This window comes from Paramisgurnus dabryanus, chromosome 23 (genome assembly GCF_030506205.2).
Source record: "Paramisgurnus dabryanus chromosome 23, PD_genome_1.1, whole genome shotgun sequence".
NCBI classification, from domain to species: Eukaryota; Metazoa; Chordata; class Actinopteri; order Cypriniformes; family Cobitidae; genus Paramisgurnus; species Paramisgurnus dabryanus.
Window position 1 is genome coordinate 11,035,373 of NC_133359.1, and position 21,082 is coordinate 11,056,454.

The 21,082-nt window shown below is 37.2% G+C and overlaps 3 protein-coding genes across 4 annotated transcripts; 1 reads left to right on the forward strand and 2 right to left on the reverse strand.

Moving 5' to 3' along the window:
- The first annotated feature begins 6,331 nt into the window (after nucleotides 1–6,331).
- On the forward strand, nucleotides 6,332–7,593 carry LOC135781830 (uncharacterized). Its single transcript, XM_065292398.2, has 3 exons — nucleotides 6,332–6,547; nucleotides 6,627–6,696; nucleotides 6,973–7,593. The coding sequence occupies exons 1-3, from the start codon at nucleotides 6,420–6,422 to the stop codon at nucleotides 7,270–7,272; spliced, it is 498 nt and encodes a 165-aa protein (XP_065148470.1). The 5' UTR covers nucleotides 6,332–6,419; the 3' UTR covers nucleotides 7,273–7,593.
- Nucleotides 7,594–9,027: 1,434 nt separating this feature from the next.
- Nucleotides 9,028–16,009, reverse strand: ergic2 (ERGIC and golgi 2). The gene is made up of 14 exons (XM_065291926.2): nucleotides 15,847–16,009; nucleotides 15,371–15,516; nucleotides 14,933–15,041; nucleotides 14,795–14,841; nucleotides 14,645–14,712; nucleotides 14,062–14,102; nucleotides 13,819–13,920; nucleotides 12,611–12,706; nucleotides 11,786–11,841; nucleotides 10,746–10,844; nucleotides 10,474–10,571; nucleotides 10,204–10,366; nucleotides 9,983–10,062; nucleotides 9,028–9,910 (listed from the first exon to the last, which is right to left on the reverse strand). The coding sequence occupies exons 2-14, from the start codon at nucleotides 15,474–15,476 to the stop codon at nucleotides 9,845–9,847; spliced, it is 1,131 nt and encodes a 376-aa protein (XP_065147998.1). The 5' UTR covers nucleotides 15,477–15,516; nucleotides 15,847–16,009; the 3' UTR covers nucleotides 9,028–9,844.
- A 283-nt stretch (nucleotides 16,010–16,292) lies between these two features.
- Nucleotides 16,293–18,098, reverse strand: kxd1 (KxDL motif containing 1). 2 transcript variants are annotated; one of them, XM_065291927.2, is made up of 5 exons: nucleotides 17,970–18,098; nucleotides 17,632–17,733; nucleotides 17,381–17,533; nucleotides 17,136–17,182; nucleotides 16,293–16,910 (listed from the first exon to the last, which is right to left on the reverse strand). In XM_065291927.2, exons 1-5 carry the CDS (start codon nucleotides 17,996–17,998, stop codon nucleotides 16,654–16,656), a joined length of 588 nt encoding a protein of 195 aa, XP_065147999.1. In that variant the 5' UTR covers nucleotides 17,999–18,098; the 3' UTR covers nucleotides 16,293–16,653. The 2 variants fall into 2 exon arrangements, with proteins under 2 accessions (XP_065147999.1, XP_065148000.1); XM_065291928.2 differs by having other exon boundaries at nucleotides 17,816–18,033.
- Nucleotides 18,099–21,082: the final 2,984 nt, after the last annotated feature.

The following is a 21,082-nucleotide window of genomic DNA, read 5'->3' on the forward strand; positions in this document are numbered from 1 at the left end:
AACCCTATCAAACCCATAACCTTGGTGCTGTCATCGTCACGCTCTACCATTTGAGCTTAAAAGATCCTTTTATCTTTTGATGCTTTGTTGATTCATATCTGGTTAGGACCCAGAAATTGATCTCAAATTATGAGTCTCCTTAGCATGAATAAATGGGGAGCCCATTTTAATGGGACAGAGTGCCTTACTGGCAGGACTAAAGAGCAGAAATATGCATTTTAAGAGCTGAGCATTAGTTTTTTTACCACAGTGGTGACAAACTTTGCCAGCCCTTATTGTTTTGCTATTAAATGCATAGAAATCAAAAATCGCTTAAAAGGGAAAGAAAAGGTTATCTGATCTTACAGATAATGAGTGAATGCATCGAGATTGTGTCTTTGTTACATATTAAGGTGAAGTGTTATCATTCTGACCTTTCATTAGGTTGAGATAATGACTGTGCTTTGTGTTGAAGCATTTCAAAATGATAGCGGTCAAAGAAACATTTACAAAATCTCATTGTGAGGATTTTATGCCATGCAGTGTTATTTGCCTCTTTTTGTATTCATTTAATAGTGAATTCGTCAGATGCTGCTCTCCACCTGTCATTTGAATCACAGGCTGATAACTGTGCCAATCAAACTGTTTTGGGTTATGTGGAATGTACGGTAAACAAATTTTCAGGCAGTTTGGCGAACCGCAGGACATTCTGATCAACTGGCCGGACCTGCGTCGGAAGATTGCATATCAGTTTAAGCTTATCACATTCCTTAACAACGAAAAAAAATTTCTTTCAGTATCTTTGTCTTGTTTTACAGTGCAAATAATTAAATATCCTAAAGAAAATATCCGTTCACTTGCAGTGTGCGAAAGGCTTTTTGGTAGCATCAATTAAAGGAATAATTCACCCCAAAATTAAAATTCTGTCATTATTTACTCACAAATTGTTGCAAACCTGTATGAATATTTTCGTTTTGCTGAACACAAAGGAAGATATTTGTAATCAAGCAAGAGCACTATTTACTTCCATACTAGGAAAAAATTAATACTATGGAAGTCAATGGTTTGGTTACAAACATTGCTCAAAATATCTTACTTTGTGTACAGCAGAACAAAGACATTTATACAGGTTTGAAACAACTTGAGGGTAAATGACTGAATTTTCTATCCCTTTTAAATTTTGCTCACCCTAACTGTGGGTTCACACAGATTGTGTAGATTACATACAAAGTCAACTCAAAGTCGCGTTCAGATGCGTCGGGCGATGCGAATGATGCCATATGGGCAACGCGTTTGCTGCAAAAACGCACTATTTGCCCCAAACGCGTCTTCGGCCAAGTTGAAAATATTCTAAATCGAGCAAAAAATTTTAAAAGCAAAAAAAAGTTAAATCCAGCGAGTAATCTAGAGCGAATAAGGCGATGCCCCGCGTTTGGTGTGTACGTAGCATAACTGTGGGTTCACACCAGACGCGAGTTCAACGATTTGCGCGAGTAGATTACATACAAAGTCAACGCAAAGACGTGAACAGACGCGTCATTGCGTCGGGCGATGCGAATGATGCCATATGGGCAACGCGTTTGCCGCAAAAACGCGCTATTCGCCCCAAACGCGTCTTCGCCCAAGTTGAAAATATTCAAATTGAGCGAAAAAGTAACATGACACGAAATTAAATCCCGCGAGTAATCTAGAGCGAGTAACGCGATGCCCACGCATTTGGTGTGTACGTAGCATAACTGTGGGTTCACACCAGACGCAAGTTCAACGATTTGCGCGAGTAGATGACATACAAAGTCAATGCAAAGACGCAATCAAACGCATCCTCGCGTGGGGTGATGCGAATGACACGATATGGGCGGCGAGTTTGCCGTGAAAACACGCGCTATTCACCTCAAACGCGTCTTCGGCCAAGTTGAAAATATTCAAAATCGAGCGAAAAATTTGCATGACACGAAGTTAAATCCGGCGAGTAATCTAGAGCGAGTAAGGCGATGCCACGCGTTTGGTGTGAATGCAGTATAACTGTGGGTTCACACCAGACGCGAGTTCAACGATTTGCGCGAGTAGATTACATACAAAGTCAACGCAAAGACGTGAACAGACGCGTCATTGCGTCGGGCGATGCGAATGATGCCATATGGGCAACGCGTTTGCCGCAAAAACGCGCTATTCGCCCCAAACGCGTCTTCGCCCAAGTTGAAAATATTCAAATTGAGCGAAAAAGTAACATGACACGAAATTAAATCCCGCGAGTAATCTAGAGCGAGTAACGCGATGCCCACGCATTTGGTGTGTACGTAGCATAACTGTGGGTTCACACCAGACGCAAGTTCAACGATTTGCGCGAGTAGATGACATACAAAGTCAATGCAAAGACGCAATCAAACGCATCCTCGCGTGGGGCGATGCGAATGACACGATATGGGCGGCGAGTTTGCCGTGAAAACACGCGCTATTCACCTCAAACGCGTCTTCGGCCAAGTTGAAAATATTCAAAATCGAGCGAAAAATTTGCATGACACGAAGTTAAATCCGGCGAGTAATCTAGAGCGAGTAAGGCGATGCCACGCGTTTGGTGTGAATGCAGTATAACTGTGGGTTCACACCAGACGCGAGTTCAACGATTTGCGCAAGTAGATTACATACAAAGTCAACGCAAAGACGTGAACAGACGCGTCATTGCGTCGGGCGATGCGAATGATGCCATATGGGCAACGCGTTTGCCGCAAAAACGCGCTATTCGCCCCAAACGCGTCTTCGCTCAAGTTGAAAATATTCAAATTGAGCGAAAAAGTAACATGACACGAAATTAAATCCCGCGAGTAATCTAGAGCGAGTAACGCGATGCCCACGCATTTGGTGTGTACGTAGCATAACTGTGGGTTCACACCAGACGCAAGTTCAACGATTTGCGCGAGTAGATGACATACAAAGTCAATGCAAAGACGCAATCAAACGCATCCTCGCGCGGGGCGATGCGAATGACACGATATGGGCGGCGAGTTTGCCGTGAAAACACGCGCTATTCACCTCAAACGCGTCTTCGGCCAAGTTGAAAATATTCAAAATCGAGCGAAAAATTTGCATGACACGAAGTTAAATCCGGCGAGTAATCTAGAGCGAGTAAGGCGATGCCACGCGTTTGGTGTGAATGCAGTATAACTGTGGGTTCACACCAGACGCGAGTTCAACGATTTGCGCAAGTAGATTACATACAAAGTCAATGCAAAGACGCAATCAGACACATCCTCGTGTGGGGCGATGCGAATGACGCGATATGGGCGACGCTTTTGCCGCGAAAACACGCGCTATACGCCTCAAACGCGTCTTTGGCCAAGTTGAAAATATTGAACTCGAGCAAAAATTTGCATGATACAAAGTTAAATCCTGCTAGTAATCTAGAGCGAGTAATGTGATTCCCCGTGTTTGGTGTGTACGTAGCATTACTGTGGCAAGCCTGTAAAGTCAATGCAAAGACGCAAATAGGCATCCTGCGATGCGAATGACGCGGAACGTGCTTTGTGTGAATTGAGCATTCCGCACGAATTGAGCATTGCTGCAGGAAAAATCTGAACTTTGACGGATATACATGCCGCGTTAACCAATCAGGAGCTTGCTCTAGTAGTGACGCGATTACAGGAAGTGAGCAGTGTCACAGAAGCCCCTCCCATGACGCAAATTTCTGCGTGAACATCTCAAATGACTAGAATTTCACGTGCGAATGAAGCAAGTAAACTCGAAATGTTCAAGCGTCCAACTATGCGCGAATAGCGCGTTTTGCCACCTCTACCGCGTCTGGTGTGAACGCACAGTAATACATTTTTAATTAACCTGACTTATCAAAATTAAACATTATAGGTTAAGAAAAGTAAATAATCCTCTGAATATAAGGATTTGAGGATATTTAATATTTTTACTTAAAAACAGGACAGTGATTCAGATATAATTTTCCAGTGATGAGATTCGTGCCACAATAAAATGCACCCTGTTCATATCTCACTGATGGTTTTCACCATGCACAAAATATTTGTAGTCCCCCAATGATCAGCGTTATTGGGAGCAGTGAGCTAAATAAAACTGCTGTTTACATGGAGAGACAGACAGAAACAGTGAAGGAAACGTCTGGATGCATTTATTGCACAGCTCATAGCTTTTACTGTTTGAAGCTGTATCCTGCCTGCTGTGAAAAATGAAAAAGAGAAAAAAAAAACATTTTGTATTATCGGGGAAAATATTGAATCTGTGAAAGATGGCACATACTGGGGCCCATTCAGATCAATATTACTGTCTAGTGTTAGATGTGTATTTACCTTGTACAGCTGTACGCCTATAAATATGGTTTAATGTATTATTGATAGTTTCAAAGAATAAGTGATCAAATATTTTTATGAAATGCAACAGTATGGATATAATAAATTTTGCTAAAATCTTGTTTACCTGTATGATATTCTGATAAACTGTTAAATAAACTCCTGACAGAGGCTCATTTTGTAGTTCTCATTGTACTCACTCCTGATTCTGAAAAGTTCATAGCACTAAAAATATCTTTGACAAAAAAAACCAAAGCCTTACATTGGTTATCTAGATAAAATATAACAATTGAAAGGATTGTCATGATCATCATGTGACCCGGTCTTTGAAATCCAGACTCAAGTCTCATAATCTAGATTAGAAGATTAGGAGCATCAAAGTTTGATTTTATTAAATTACTTCTTTAATATGATTTTACTCAGCTTGTTGTTTTTGCAATGTTATAGTGATCATATATAGTTGTTTCTCAGTCTCTTTAATAGAATACATCCAGAAAATACAGGAAATGTGTATATAGTATTAAAAACTGTGTCAGGTTTTTAGGGTAAACTCCCCTTCCACTTGAGCAATAGCAGGAAACTGCAGGATCTCTTAAACCTAAATAAAATGAAATCCTAATTTCTAATTTAGAAAAAAAGAAATTGTTTTTGTGAGTCCACAATGTCTCAATTTAGGTGTAAGATGCTGTCAAAATTCATTGTTTGTGATTTTATCACATAGTGGACGTCTTGGAGTACGTAGTATATTTGTAGTATCACTAATCACATATTTATTTCTTATTTACGCGATCAAATTTTCTTTTTACATGGGACGACATTTTAACGACGACGTACAATAAATATTATATGTAAAACTTCTAAATAAATGTATGTTTAAATATTAGGGGTGTAACGATTCATTCGTTTTCTCGATGCATCGATTACAAATCCTGCCGATGCATATGCATCGATCTTGAAACCTGGATTTTTGAATCGTGAATCGTTTGTTTCGATTTTATATTTAACAATCGAATGAATCGTGATTATATAACGAATATGATAGATAATAAAAAATATATAAATAAATTTTAAATTAGTTACATCTGCGACGTAAAATGAGCAGTGGATTACGTCACTACTCTTCAATTTGCGGCGCGCCTGTTTGCTGTCATTTGAATAAACACAGCAGACAGTGCACAAATGGAGGAACACGAAGGAGAACAACGCACCAGCCAACATGAGATCAAAGGTTTGGGATTACTTCAGTTTTCACGAAGTAAATTGAAAGACTGTCCGAAGTCCGTCGCAGTTTGCAGACATTGTAAATCTGAGTTAAAATACATTGGAAATACAACGAACCTTATTAGCAACCATCTCCGCAGATGCCATGCCATTAAGATAGACATACCTGCACTTAAAGCAGCTAGTATTTTAGGGTCAGACGTGAGAAGTGCTACTCCTTTACACACTTTGCTGTATTTACATACTTTGCTGTATTTCCTAAATGTGCAGGAAATGTATGCAATGTTTACAATAAACGTTTATGGTGCATTGAATATGTAGAAGTAGTATTATTTTTCTTGGTTTACTTGCTTTAATGTATTTTGAGTCCTAAGAAGTTAAGCTATTAAACTAAAGTCCTGAATCTAGTTAATGAAAATCTATTAAATGGTCATGAATTTCCCAAATATTTCTTTTATTTGCTCAGATGCAGATGTATACTAATTTATAGAACAGAATCGTTAATATTCGAATCAAATCAAATTTTATTGCTAATCGAATCGAATTGAATCGTTCTGGTTAGCAAAAATCGTTTTTGAATCGAATCGGAAACCTTTGAATCGTGAATCGAATCGATTCGCAGTCTACCCAAAGATTCACAGCCCTATTAAATATAGATGAGATCGACGAAGTATAACAACAAAGTACCGCGAGAGCGATTTGTAAGCTATGCTTTCAAATCGCTCTCGCGGTACTTTGATGTCATACAACGAGCGTAGCGATTACACTTCATCCACACCAACAGATGGCGCACCCGAAAACGATCTAAATATCAGCCAAAGAAGAGATTGAAGCGTATCGTGAGATTTCTTTATTAATCCAAAAAACATTTAGCTTAACTTAAAAACAATTAAATCCATACTTACAATAATGTCAGAAAAACATCGCAGTCTTCCTCTTTGGATGGTTAGATCTGAAGATCAAAGCAGCAAAGTAAACAAAAAAGAAACAGTGAGAAAGAAAACACAAGGGACCGCAAGGAGGAAGCGTCCTAGAAGGTAAAAAAAACGTCTATTTATAATACACGTACAGTTTTTATCCAACGATATTTGCTATAACCCACGGTATTCTATTCAGTGACATCAAGTACTGGATGAACGAGAAGGAGCTCGTGGAAACAGCCCTGTGTTTTTTGAAAGATAGCAAGGTAAATTTACAGTTCCGTTTACCTGTATTTCTACGGCTTTCAGCTTTGCAGAAAATGCATTTTAGTACAAACAGTAGAAATACAAGAAAAACAAATTATAGACATCAAGAAAAATGTATTTATATTTATAACCCGGGCAATTATTAAATACTGAATGCACTGCAAGGTGAACATTTCTTACACTAACTGTAAAAACTAAATGAATTATTCGCATATTTTTTTACACATAGTTTAGTATACGTTGTAAGCTTACTTTTCATCTCTCTTGCCTTGTAGTTGTGTACTAAAGATGCAACAGAAACCTCAAATGTAGAAATGGTCATCCCAGAGACAGATACATCAGACTGTGATGCGCGAGACAGGACGTATGTTTCAGACACAGACTGTGAAATTGCAGAACAGGAGACCGTCCCGTATGGAAACTGCACGAGTGAAGGTACCAGCAGTCATATAAAACATCATACTGATGATTCAGGAACCTCCGAGAAGATGCCACGGCTTCAAGAGCCCTCACATAAACCAGATGACAGTGATGATGAAGCTCTTGAACTTGTACGAGAAGTTTTTTTCACCTGACTGATCTGTAAAAGCATAAATGAACTTTCTTCGGGGCTGTCAAGGTTTAGAAATCGTAACTCTTATTGTGTCTTATTGACACAATAGCATTGTTTGCTGTTGTTATAGTGTTTTTGTTATTGTGCCTGTGGCATTTGTATTCAAAGCAGTTGCTCAGGTAATTGTCATTTGCACATTTTTTTTGTTGCACTTTATTGGAAAGAAAACATTAGCTGTAACCCAAGAAGACAAAATATACTTTAGTCATTATGTAAAAAAATATATGATTTGTTTAAATAAAAAGCACTTTGGGTTTGAAAAGACTGTTACTTAACCCTATAACTGCCACCCCTTCCCCCCTTTTTGAGTGTAGGGGTGAAAAGGTGAATATAAATGAATTTTTACTCTGTCATTTTTTGGTCTAAAAGCAAAATCTTGGACTCTTTTTAAAGAAGACACTTTAAAGATTTTCATTGAAGTGTCTGGAGGTTATGAATACTAAATAAAGAAGTTATAGCAGATTAAGTGTATTAAGTGTATTAAAAAAATAAATAAAAATAATGCAGTAAAGTATATATTTTATATTTAAATCCATAAAAATAAAACATACTCTCAAAATGCAAAAAAGCCATAAGTCTCAACTAGTTCTGATCCCCATTTCAAGTTAAAATCACAAACTAGTGGTTGTCACACTTTTAGGGGTTTTACCAACAAAGGCCACTAGGTGTCAACGGTTTGCTGCATACTCACAAATCACAAATTAATAAATTACTGTCACTGTTTCATTATTAATGAAAAAGGTTTTGATATATGAAAACTACATTCATATAGTTTTTCAATGATATAGTTTGTCAAGATTTTTAAAGAATCATAATAGGATATTAAAATTATGAATATATAATAATTCATGTTTTCCACACGGTAAGTGATATTTAACAAAATGACTGTCACTACTAAAACCATCACATGGCATTGAAATATGAAAACTACATTCTTATAGTTTGGCAATATTATTTCAGGTTTATAGAATATCTAATAATACATATGTAAAAACACCTTGGGCTCACCTGTTGGCCAGTGACATTTTTGAAAATTACTTGTACTATATCATTATTTTTGAAAAACGTGAGCGCTTTCCAACAATATAGTTTTTCAAGATTGGTGCGGTTTAAGATTTTTAAGAGGACATTTCATAAGACTTTTTTAAAATGTAAAATAAATATTTGGTGTCCCCAGAGTACATATGTGAAGTTTTTGCTCAAAATACCATACAGATAATTTATTATAGCATGTTAAAATTGCCACTTTGTTGGTGTGAGCAACGTAAATGAGTCCTTTTAAATGTAAATGAGTTGATATCTGCACTAAATGGCAGTGCTGTGGTTGGATAGTCCCAATTAAGGATGGTATTATCCCCTTCTGACATCACAAGGGGAGCCAAATTTCAATGATCTATTTTTTCACATGCTTGCAGGGAATGGTTTATCAAAACTAAGTAACTGGGTTGATCTTTTTCACATTGATAAACTTTATAGAAGCACTGGGGAGCTTATTATAGCACTTACACATGGTAAAAGTCAGATTTTCATGATAGGTCCACTTTAAATATGTAATGCCAAACATCCCACCTGTGGGACATTGCCAGTCAAAGACCTGTAAGACCTGAGATCTTAGGTTAATTTTCTGAATTTTATAAAAGATTATTTAAAAAAAATGTAACTTAAATCTTTTACAATGGACTAAGGCAACAAACAAAAATATCACAGAGAGATGTGCGGGAGTATACGAAAGTGTTTTTATTTGGACATGACTTGAACACAAGTAAAATGTATGTCAGACCTTTTAAAGTGTTCAAGAATGATCATACAACTCATAAATTAAATAAAATCCTCTAACACATGATGTATAAATGCAGGATGTTATCTGATCCTAATACATACTTAATGTCTTGGCAAGTTTTCATCTGTATGTTTGAATTATTTAAAAGCCAAACCTACTGATTTTACATACAGATGTTGCTTGCATGGACTCGAATGAGGGGTGTGACAAAGTTACTGTCTACCTTTATTAAACCTAATCTGGATTTGGCACAAATCTGCATCTTCAGTCTATAATTTCCTGCATGTGCAGTGCAAAAAATCATGTAATATTTTTACAATGTGTTTGTTATACTAATTCCCCTAGTTAGCAATATAGGCGAATCGGCTCTGCATCAGACATTTAACATAAGAGAAGCTTCCTGATACTGCTTTTCTGGTTGCTATAGTATCCATCATTTATATTCAGTCACAATTTATACAGTGTATCTGCAAATCTGCTGTGATCATTGGTGATCAAATTTGCTGATCTTGGTCATTTAAATGAATAGACATCATTTTTGGGCCGAGATACTTCAAGAGGTACGAATAATTGAGTCACATTCTATAAGTCTTTCCTATTTGTTGTTTTTAATACAGACAGCTCTTCACAGTACCACAAATGAAGATGAACTGGGTAACAATGTACCTAGATGCCATGTGTATAGACACAGAGTCCGGTTTGGATGGAAGAGTCAATGAAATGCTTTGTAAACACAGTAGGGAGGAGAGTCCAGCTAGGTTTCCCCGTTCTGAGTAAGAAGTGGCGTTAGACTGTTCACATGTCTATCCAGAAGATTCAGCTATAAAATAACAATAATGTCAGGTGCCAGAATATAATTGTATAAAGAATAAAAAAATAAGATTAAACATACACTCTTTGGTTTGTAAACCCCCAGTTTGAAACGACAGCAGACCACATCCACACAGAAGCCAACTAGACCATGTAGCATACCTGCAGAAACATCACAACAAAATAACTTACTCGTTCAAAATGCATCTTTATAAACATCTATGGTTTGATGAAAAGTTATATCAACTAAACCCATCAACCTAATCCTGTGTTGACTCACTGCAGAGTTTACTGCCCGTTTACCTGTGGTTGAAAAAATGCCTCCAATGATGCCACAAAGCCGCACGAGAAACTGCCACAGCGGCATGTGCTGTTCAGTCACCTTCACCATCAGAGAGCTGATGTCATACTTCATAAAGATCCCAGACACCCCGTGACTTCCTGCTGCATGGTTTATCACTCGCTCCTAAAGAGAAGGTTTTTTCATAATTTAACATTGGGAACAAATAGTAAAGAGTCGTGTTATTTTTTGGTGCACCATCATTTAAAATTGCACATTAAAAATTGTCTTACGCGCTCAGTGACTGAATACTGATGTGTGTCTGCTGACACTTTGTACGTCTGCAGTTTTGTGGGCACAATTGTAATAAAGTACTGGAACATCTGATTACCTAGAAACAAGCAAAGAGGAAAATAATATGAAAAACTGATTGGGTTTTTATTATGCATGATGTATTACCAAAAGTGCTTGGCTATATTAAACATATGTTCATGATTACTTAGTTTCTAAATTAACTGAATATTATTTGCTTTTTAAGTATTCATATTCACTCTTCTTTACTTACGATCTGAAGACACTTTTTCCGTGCCATCCAGTGGATTCAGAATTCCTGGAATTTCTTCTCCAAATGACAGATGGTCTATCCGATGGGAGAAGTTATATACTAAAGCAAATAATGATATTTATTTGAAAATTGACCTTTTAAACATAAAATGTAATGCATCACTTTCTTTTTTATGGAGTTCCCACACCTTAATTTTTCTTCAAATTCAAGGACCTTTCCAGATCAAATACCCTCAAATTCAAGGACTAAATGTGGGGACACATTTTAAGTGAGAGCAAGTTTACATCGTGTTACCTTTTAAGAACATTGTTACAGTTCCCTTTGGAGGGAACTCGCGCTGCGTCACTGCGGTGACACTTTGGGGACGCCTCCATGTGTAAGTGCGTCTAAATGTGTATATCAAATTCAACCAATGGTGAGGCTTAACGACAAAGACAGGGTGACGTGGGAGCAAGGAAGTATATCGCTATCTGAAATATTGCCAAAGACAGCGTTACAGGTACGCAGGAAGTATGGCAAGGGAGACGCAGCGTCTCGTTCCCTTCTCATGGAACAACAGTTACATATGTAACCAGAGACGTTTTCATGTGTCAAACACAACTATGAAAAAAAGCATTTTGGTATGAATCAACATTCGCATACAGAAGATATAAGCATTTAAAGTTTAGCACGTGTACTTAAAAAGTCTAGAATTTGTATTATATTATCCTACACTACACAGGGAATAATATGGATTTTTTCCAGAAAACTTCTTGCATAATATAGATTGAAGCACTTTCAATGACCTGTATCTATGTATGTATATTTTCAAAAACGTCCCAGGGTCTTAAATTATTTCCCCCAGATTCACAAACTTTCAAGGACCCGTGGGAACCCTGTTTTTAGCGTAAATGATGTTTCATTCTGCACAGAATCTGATAAAGCCATACAGATAATAACAGTACTATCAAAAAGCAGCTGGAAATGTAACATCAAAGGGAGAACAGAACAATTATTGCAACTGGATAAAACGAAGGGTCTGGAGAACATCTCATGCTTACTTTCATGGCTGACCAGGGCTGCGAGGTGAGCATGACCTCGAGGGTGTGGAATTGCCCTAAAAATAACCAATGAACAAAGCACATTCAGAGACAACAGAATATTCAGTCTTGAAATACTTGCAGTTTAGCTAGTAAAGTATATCTGAAGAGCACTGGGTAGAGTTGCACCAGCCATTCAGAAGTTCTTATTGTACTTAAATTGGAACGTAAAGTCAACATTAGGGGAGCTTAATACACCTGGTTTTAAGAAGCATTTTGGTCGCTTACAAGTGGACGACGCTAAGTACAGTTGTAAATGGGGTGGATAACAGTTTTAATTGGATTGCTGTTGTGGTGTAGACGCGCATATGGCCGAAAAGCCACAAAAGACTGCCTATTGACCTTATGTTTGATGTCTCAAGCAAGCAAAACTCTTGGATGTCTTTTTAAGACTTTATGCTGTGAACCTTGCATACTTTTCATCTTTGTGTTGTTTCCAGGTGGACCTTAAAAAATGCGACACACGTCTCCCGGAAATCCTGTGTGACTTTTAGCGTTGCCAGAAAAGTGTGCAAAGTGTGACGTTTAGTCTATGGTTCGTGTGCTGAAGCTGAGACTAGATCCCCCATTCATCAAAACAATGCTACATTGCAACTTATGAACAGTTGGTGCAACCGCCCCTGATTTTTAGAGTTATAAATTATTTGCATTAATTTAAATCATTAGTCAACCATAAATGCTTGTAGATCATCCATGCTTAGCATTTATTGCAGCAAAAAAACTATAGATGTACATTTTGTACCAAACAAAACTATAGTGTCAAAAGGGGTGTAAAGAGAGACATACTTGCCAACAGTGATGTGGAAATTTCCTGCTACTTTATTGACATAGAGATGTCCGTGTATCCGGCAGGCATTTAAAGGCTGGGTGGGATCGTCTTCCCTATGCAACGATAAACACACGCGAAAAGTATTAATTACAATATTCATAACGCTTACATTACATGGAAGAATTGGATGTTCAGTAGTGATGGTCACTTTGAAGCAGTGCTTTATGAGGCTTCGAAACTTTTATGAATCTTTTGTTTGGAATCAATTGGTTCGGAGTGCGTTTCAAACTGGCCAAGTCACGTGATTTTAGCAAACGAGGCTTCATTACGTCATAACTGTTTTGAAACATTTATAAAATCCGATGGTTTACCACTAGGGGAAGTTGATCACAAATGACCACTGTCTAATATGGTTAGGTGAACTCAGTTTTATTATGCAAGTTCATAAAATATTTATCCTTCTGACTTATTACACTACCATTTTGTCTACTTTTGTTAATCAGTCATCCAGAAAAACAGTTTTTCTGTAATTGTTGCGGGCAAAAATCCTTGATCTTGCGGCACATTGAAAAATGCGATGGAATATGCGGGATATTTATGCATGTGTATGCGATGAACTTGAAAAAACTGCTTGCAAAGATGAAAACTCATATATCTCAAAACTCATATATCTTAGCCGAAAGATGAAAACTTTCTGCTAAGATATATGTGATTTTTGCTACGAAAATGCAGGGGTACTGAAATCATGCAAGCACCGCATATTTTGTGCACAGAATTCTGCTATTTATGCTGCAAAAGTGCGGCGTATTTGAAAAATGCGGCCCCCGCATAAACATGCAGACTTTGGCTGATTATGCATTGAATCATGCGATCGCATAATCACGTTTTTTTTTTATTCACGTTTGCTTTATAGACAGATTTAATGTCAAAAATGTGCATAATTAAAAGGGGAGTTATTTTAATGATTTGTTTGCCCTAAATAAAACACTTTTAATTATGTTTTAATTAAGTTAAATAACTTTTTTAAACATATTTTAATAAAAAAATCTATTATTTTGTAAAAACAAGTGTAAAATGTTTAGAGCTATCTGCTTTTACACTATTTTGACCAGCAGGTGTCGCCAGGATGTGTGGTGTTTCGAACGTTTCGAAAAGCTTCGTTTCTCCCATCACTAATGTTCAGATGTTTGAAATGCAATGTTAAACCATACCGATATGTACTGACCTGGGTGGAAGAGCGGTAGGGGAACCTTTCATGACATTTTTGAATAAAACATCTTGGAGGGAATGTTCCTCACGCAATCGACCCTGAATAAGCAAAAGTGTCCTACAAAATGCAACAGGAAGTCACCTTGGCTTTATTTATAAAATACATCTACATCAAGACTATAATATCACTTTAACACCACCAACAGGAACTATTATAGATGTTTGGTAATGTATTACTGTAAAAAAACTAAATAAATACCTCTGCCAGAGCCTCTGATGAGGGGAGAGCTCAAAAACAACCTATAAAAGAATCATAAAATCTGTTATTGCACTGTTATTGTAAAACCTGACTGGCAAAAAATGTACATAAGAGGACATCGAATGATTGAACGGGGTATTTATCCTTGTTCTGTGATGTGACACGTAAACAAAAATGTTTTTGTTTGGGTCTGTAATGCCTTAGAAGCTTCCTAAAAACCTCTCTCAGATAGCTCTATTAGGGTGGGGAATTTTAAACAAGTGGTTTTGCACCTATTCGGCTCGCCCTACTGGCTTAACTTGCAATCTCATTACTGATTGGCTGACACTCTAAAAATGTAGCCAATTATTTTAAAGTGGAGGGGCAGGGAGATGCCTGTGATGTCATAAGCATCAGTTTTTCTGATTGGGCCGTTTTCTGGCTGACATTTCTAAAAGAGGAATTTCTATGAGACTGAGATGTTTAGCATGTCTAGCACTTTTTGAATGTTTTTTGAATGCAGGTAACTACCATTATTCAACAATGACAAGGTAAAAATGTTTTTTCATTCTCTGTCCCTTTTAAAATACAAGCAAACACTCACAGGTTCATACTGTAGACCGTCAGATGCTACCATTGTCTCAGCAAGATCCAACACATCTGCCCCAACAGCTAAAAACACAACCTATTAATGATGATTTGCCTTTAAATCTTGGGAGTTCATAATATAATAATTACTGTTAGATTTACTTACATTGGCACCTCATGGCGACGGTGATGTCTACATTAATTCTTAGTTTACTACAAGACAAAAGATTCAAACAAATAAAATATCAGTGCTTTCTGTTTCCAATGTACTTGTACAATGTAACTTTAAATAGTAAAGTGTCACCTGGTAAAATCTTTATCCACTTCATATTCATATTTCATCCATGTGTCCCGGTACACAAAGAACTCGAAAAAGGCCAAGAGCGCCATTGCAGAGAAAGCCAGAACTGACACTGTAATTGAACACACACACACAAAAAGATTTTAAGATGCTTTATGATCTATTTGAGACAAGATTTACCACATTAAACAAAATAATAATGAGTATTGTTAGTAAGGAAAGTAAGACTTTCTTCTATACTTCATTAGCATTGCATTGCACAACCTTATAATAATCAAAGCAAGCAGTAATGTTCATAATTTAAAGAAATATACTTTATAATGTCAAACAGGCAACTTCAAGGCATCTAATCCTTGCAAAATTGTATGTTAAAAGATCACACATCCCTGTGTTTATTTGAATGTCCATGTGATTGCAAAATAAGATGTGGAGTCATCTCACCAGTCCCTCCACTGGCTGTTGTCTCCACATAACTGTCAGGAACCTTCGGGAAAGCATCTAACTCCTTCACAAAGTTCAGGGCTTTCTTTTTGTTCAGCCTCCTCATCGTCACAGCAATTCAATTTGATCTTCTTCATTCATTTAGACTGCAATTCAAGTAATTTATGAATGTCAGTGTACATCATTTTGGCGCTAAATTAGTCAAAATAATCAATTTACATTCACTTCCTATGTCATTATATTACTATATTAAATGCGTAAATCGTATACATACATATCTGCTATAAGGGTAAACTTAGTAGGTATTGCTTTGCTTTGCTTTGAGCATTTTTTCTAGGTGAGGAATTTGTAATATTTGTCTATGAATGATCAATCATCGCTGTTGTCTATGGTAACAGAGCCTGCTAGCCATAGCCCATAGCAAGCCGGATATTTGTCTTTCCAGTAATTTCTACTTAGTTTAGTTTTCTACCTACCTTGAAATGCTATTTTAAATGTCCCATTGTGTTTTCGTTAATTTTCAAATAAATTATGTTGTTTTACAATGAGCTCTTAATAAAATAAAGGACAAAACGAAGATGACTCGAGAGACGCTGATGTGTTGTATTTGTGTACTTCCTGTCCGGTGCATTGTGGGAAATGAAGTCTTTTTGTAGTCAAATAACGGGAACCGGTGTGTGGATGATAAACTATTAAATAATATTGCTTAATAAAAAGTGAAATTGTTAAGTAAAACGAGGATGATGGTTCTTAAGTTAAATAATAAGTTAATACGTTTATTTTGGATTACAAAAAAAACGTGTTATTAATTCATTAATTACAATATACTCTAAACAGGTACTATGACATTATTTATTTTTTAAATCATTATTCCCAATATAGTTTTGGGCATAGCAATTATTTAAAGAATAGCTCTTAAAAATGACAATTGACATTAATTTAATAACACATTAAATTCAGTTTGTACCTCACACAAAGCAGTTTTAAAGTTTTTAAAGACTAGGAATAAAATTAATACTGATCACGTTTTGACAGCCCAGATTCTCATTTACACATATTATATGTCAATGAGTATATACAATAGTATTTTCAAATACAACAACATGGGGATAAGTAAGCAATGACTTTTCAAATATGGGTGAACTATTACTTTAAGTATATAAAAAATAAAATAAAAAAACATCTATCAATAATGCCATGCACCAAATTGGTTAAAGACCCTCCTTACAGTATATGTTAAACCCAACTGGCTCTAGTAAACACACAATATGAGCAACATTAGGCTAGATCTCGGCTGAATCTGGACCCTCGTCTTGTAACACTGCCTGTTCAGGACTGTCAGAAGTTGGTGTGCCAGCATTCTCTTGAGAGGGGTCTTCAGAGCAGCAGCTAATGGTGGGAGATAATACATCAGGGCTTGTGTCACATGACTCAGTGCTTTGTTCGGATGTTGCAGTGGTGGTGATGGTTGTGGCTATGCTGGAAGGGATGGGGTCAAATTCCTCATCATCATCCTCCAGGTTGGAACACTTATTAATGTCTGTTGATATAAAATGATTACAATTACAATATGGTTTTGGATAAATATTTACTTAAAATAATGTTTAAAGTAAATCAAAAAATGTTTAAAGATACATGGTTTGTGCAGCTCAGTGGGTCCTGGGTTTGAATTATAAAAAATGTATAGCATCTGCCAAATGCATAAATATAAATCTTTGAAATAAATGCAGCTATAGTAGGGAAAAAAAAGAGTATAACAACTTACTGATAAAAGCCTCTGGGTTTTGCTTAGCAATTTTGCCTTTTAAAGTCCTGAAAAACATTTTGAAACCAAGTTTGTTACACAGTGTAAGACTAATTAATATGGAAGTGGTTTCACGCACAGGGCTTATATTATTTTTATAACATTTTTGTGTTTTTTACTTGTATGATTCACTGATATATTTATAAAATGCATAAATTCATGCTGCTTGATATATACAACCTACATGTACCATCTACGCCTAATACCTTATTCGCCTGAAGATGCTATCCAAGTCTTTCTTCATCTCAATTAAAGTACGGGTGTGCATTAGGAAATGTTCATTCATCTGTTGTAAGCGAACATTTGACAGCCCATTGAAGTTGATCAGCATCTCATTTGTCTTCTCAAACCGGTCCAACCTGGAAGTCACGAAGACCAAATCTAGTTCAATTCAAAACCTAAACTAAAATGCTGTCTAGAGATTCAGGTCAACCACTACACATGCAGGAAAGCTTACATGTGTCTCTGAGCTTGAATGATCGCGTTGACGTCCTCAGAGTTCACCATGCTGAGCATCCTGTTGCAGAAGATCCCGGATGCGGTCGGCTCCATAATGACGCTTTAATATAACGTTAAACACTAAATATCAGAAACCAAACACTAAATAACCAAATTGCTGATGAATTTATTGACTTGCTTACGTGGGTAAAGATTCACCGTCTGGCAAGTTAGCGTTGGACGTTTAAGAAACGATTTTAGGTTACCACTTCAAAAATGCAGACGTTTTGAAAAATGAAAAATATATTTGTCGAGTTATCAAGAATAAAATATAAGGTGAAATTGAAGCTTTGTTACCCCACTGAAGAGCAGGCAGAGGCAGACATATTTGTTGTGATGGTGTCATATGATGGTCACGTCATTGAATGGGCGGGGACAGTGACGTTGAACGAATCGTTGATTGGCTCACAAGATTGCGAGGGGCGCGTACTAATGCTGCGTTCCAGACTAGGCAACCTGTAACCCGTTAATCAAATATCTCTGCCTAGCCTAGACTTCAAAACCACGACCCACGACTCTGAACTGGGAGTACATCGATCTAGTACGAGTTCACGGGTGGGAAGTCACGGGTTTGACTGCCGTTCCAGTGCACTTTAACAGGTAGAAGGTTGTAAAAACACGGGTTACAGGGTGCCTGGAACGCATACTCCCAGTTCAGAGTCGTAAGTCGTGGTTTTGAAGTCGTAATTCACGTGCTCAAAAGCCTGCCTGAAACGCAGCATAAGTTTTCTTTCAAATTAGGCTTTTCGACTTCTGCGGCGCCGCTAGAACTAACAGGCGGATGACGTCAAAGTGCCGCGAGAGCGAGACGAAATTACACTTCGTATCATAGATATCATATAGAAACTAGATGCCCTATTATCCACTGGACTGAGAAATACGGCCGCCATCTTAAACCGGTCGTACTCCTAGTTTCGTTGCGTGGCAACAGATAAGATGCCAGAGCACTGTGGAGCATTTTCCTGTTCTAATCTAATCAGATGTTTTCATTCGTAGAGAGCACATTGAGGAGACCCAGTTTGGAATCGACAACCATCAGTCTGACTTGTTGTCATTGGTTGTGTCTGTAAACAAGGCTCCACCATGTTGCCAAACTCACTTCTCTTGAACTACAGAAAGGGAGCACGGGAAAGAAGCTCTGCAAAACAGTCCTCTTTCAGGGGTGTGCGTGCGTGCGTGTGTGTGAGAGAGAGAGAGAGAGAGAGAGAGGGTAACAAATCATTTTAAATTGTTTCTTCACCTTACTATAATAACTATCTGTTTCTGCATCTTTATCATATTTACAGTGTGTGATTTATAAAATATCTTATATACTATATATTGATTGATTGATTGATTGATTGATTGATTGATTGATTGATTGATTGATTTTTACTGTATAGCTTACATGGTTAAAATAAAGAAAAACATTCTCTAGGACCAAGGTGGTACTCAGCAGTGCCAGCACTCAATTCAAAGGCTTAAGATCAAATGGATCTGAGGGGAAAGTGTTTTCAGCTGTCGGCTCGAGACCATCTAGTCCAGTGGTTTTCAATCTTGTCCTAGGGGACCCACTGCCCTGCACATTTTGCATGTCTCCCTTATCTAACACACCTGATTCAGATCATCAGCTCATTAAGGGAGAGATTCATGAACAGAACTGGGTGTGTCAGTTAAGGGAGACATACAAAATGTGCAGAGCTGTGGGTCCCCAAGGACAAGATTGAAAACCACTGATCTAGTCTGTCTCAGTTGGGTTCAGGCCGACAGAGTCATTCAGGAAGCTAAAAGAGTTCTGCTGGACAGCTCAGATTTTAGCCAGATATAAGATAAAGAAATCCTGGATGATGTAATTCAACTTGATGTATTTGTTGTAAAGTTCATGGATTACTTGGCATCCACAGCCATCTGTGTGTTTATTGCTTTGTCCAGCATTCTTTTATGGAGCATCCTTTACCGCTGCATGTTTTTGATGTCAGATCTTATGCTACCTTATTCAATGTTACTAAACTCTTCAAATGTTTGGAGTTTACTAAATAATTTTAATGTTACTTTATTCAGACATGTTTTAAGGTGGGAAATATAATCAATTTGAGTTTGTCTCTATTAATCTTATATCATAGCTGATCACTTTGAATCAGATGTGTTAGATGTGGAAGACATCCTAAACGTGCAGCGGTAAACTGAAGTTTAGGATCTCTGCTATAGACCATGATGATTTATTTGTGTGTTTATAATTCAATGAGACTACATTTATTTTACTTGTTTAATAAATGTAGGTTTTTATTTTATAATCATTTAATTTATACACTTTTATGTGATATAAAATCAAATTTGCGGTTTATGAATTGTTGTCAAACTGATGTTGGATTTTCTATGGATGGTTTTCAGCGTGCGGCCCCCCTTGTGTACAGTGCATTTTTCGTGGCCCCCCGGAAGAAAATTTATGACAAAAACAAACAAAACATATAAAATTATACCTAGTAGTGCTGTTGGTTAGTTGGCTTATTACTATTATTATTTTTAGGTTTAATTACACCGAATTCATGATAAATGAATGTATTTTATAAAATGTCATAAAACTGAGGACCCCCTGACACCATCTCGCGGCCCCCCTTTGAAAACCACTGGCCTAAAGGATTACTCAATAAAAAAACAACAACGATCATTTACCCACCCCATGTCATCCAAAAAGTTAATGGGTTTTCTTTGTTCAGTCGAGAAGAAATTACATTTTTTTTATTTTTCTCAATTTAATGGACTTTATTGGACCCCAACAATTTACTGTTTAAATGCAGTTTAAAATGTTAGTTTCAACACAGATTCAAAGGGCTCTAAAAGATCCCAAACGAGGCATAAGGGTCTTATCTAGCAAAACCATTGTCATTTTTGGCAAGAAAAATGAAAAAATATGTACTTTTAAACAGTGCTGGGCAGTAGCTTCACTACAAGTAGCGAAGCTAGTAGTTTAACTACATTTTTCAGTAGCTTGGCGGTAGCTTAGCTGCTTTCTAAATCAAATAGCTTTTCAGTAGCTAAGCTCTTTTTTTGACCAAGTAGTGAGGTAGCTTCCACACAAACTACAATTTTCCAAACATTTCTGAAGTCATCCCGAATTTGAGAATAAGCGCGTCATTTGAATCGACACAGGATGATTTTCGAGTTATGCAGCCTTCAGTCATACAAAACATTACCACTCGCATTCTGCGAAGACTCGTGCTCTACCTCTGACTGGGTTATGTCACCAAGCCAAGCTAATATAAAAACATGTAATAAATATTACAATTGAAACTATTAATAGAATGTGCTTTGGCGGGCACCTCACAGACTCTGTGCAGGCTACCTGGGGGCCCACGTTGGAGACCCCTGTGTTAAGATATGTCAGGGCAAGGTGTTTTTGAATAAAGGCAGCTCAAACATGGATTTTATTC

Bases quoted from the DNA above. Each gene is read 5' to 3' on its own strand.
- LOC135781830 (XM_065292398.2), top strand. From the start codon at position 6,420: ATGTCAGAAAAACATCGCAGTCTTCCTCTTTGGATGGTTAGATCTGAA. The intron at 6,548-6,626 runs GTAAAAAAAACG...TATTCTATTCAG, and splicing joins AGGAGGAAGCGTCCTAGAAG to TGACATCAAGTACTGGATGA. The intron at 6,697-6,972 runs GTAAATTTACAG...CTTGCCTTGTAG, and splicing joins GTTTTTTGAAAGATAGCAAG to TTGTGTACTAAAGATGCAAC.
- ergic2 (XM_065291926.2), bottom strand. From the start codon at position 15,476: ATGAGGAGGCTGAACAAAAAGAAAGCCCTGAACTTTGTGAAGGAGTTA. The intron at 10,845-11,785 runs GTAAGCATGAGA...TATTTGCTTTAG, and splicing joins AGCCCTGGTCAGCCATGAAA to TATATAACTTCTCCCATCGG. The intron at 10,572-10,745 runs GTAAGTAAAGAA...GCTTGTTTCTAG, and splicing joins GGAAAAAGTGTCTTCAGATC to GTAATCAGATGTTCCAGTAC.
- kxd1 (XM_065291927.2), bottom strand. From the start codon at position 17,998: ATGTCTGCCTCTGCCTGCTCTTCAGTGGG. The intron at 17,734-17,969 runs GTAACAAAGCTT...GTTATATTAAAG, and splicing joins TCTGCCTGCTCTTCAGTGGG to CGTCATTATGGAGCCGACCG. The intron at 17,183-17,380 runs GTATTAGGCGTA...AATGTTTTTCAG, and splicing joins AGCATCTTCAGGCGAATAAG to GACTTTAAAAGGCAAAATTG.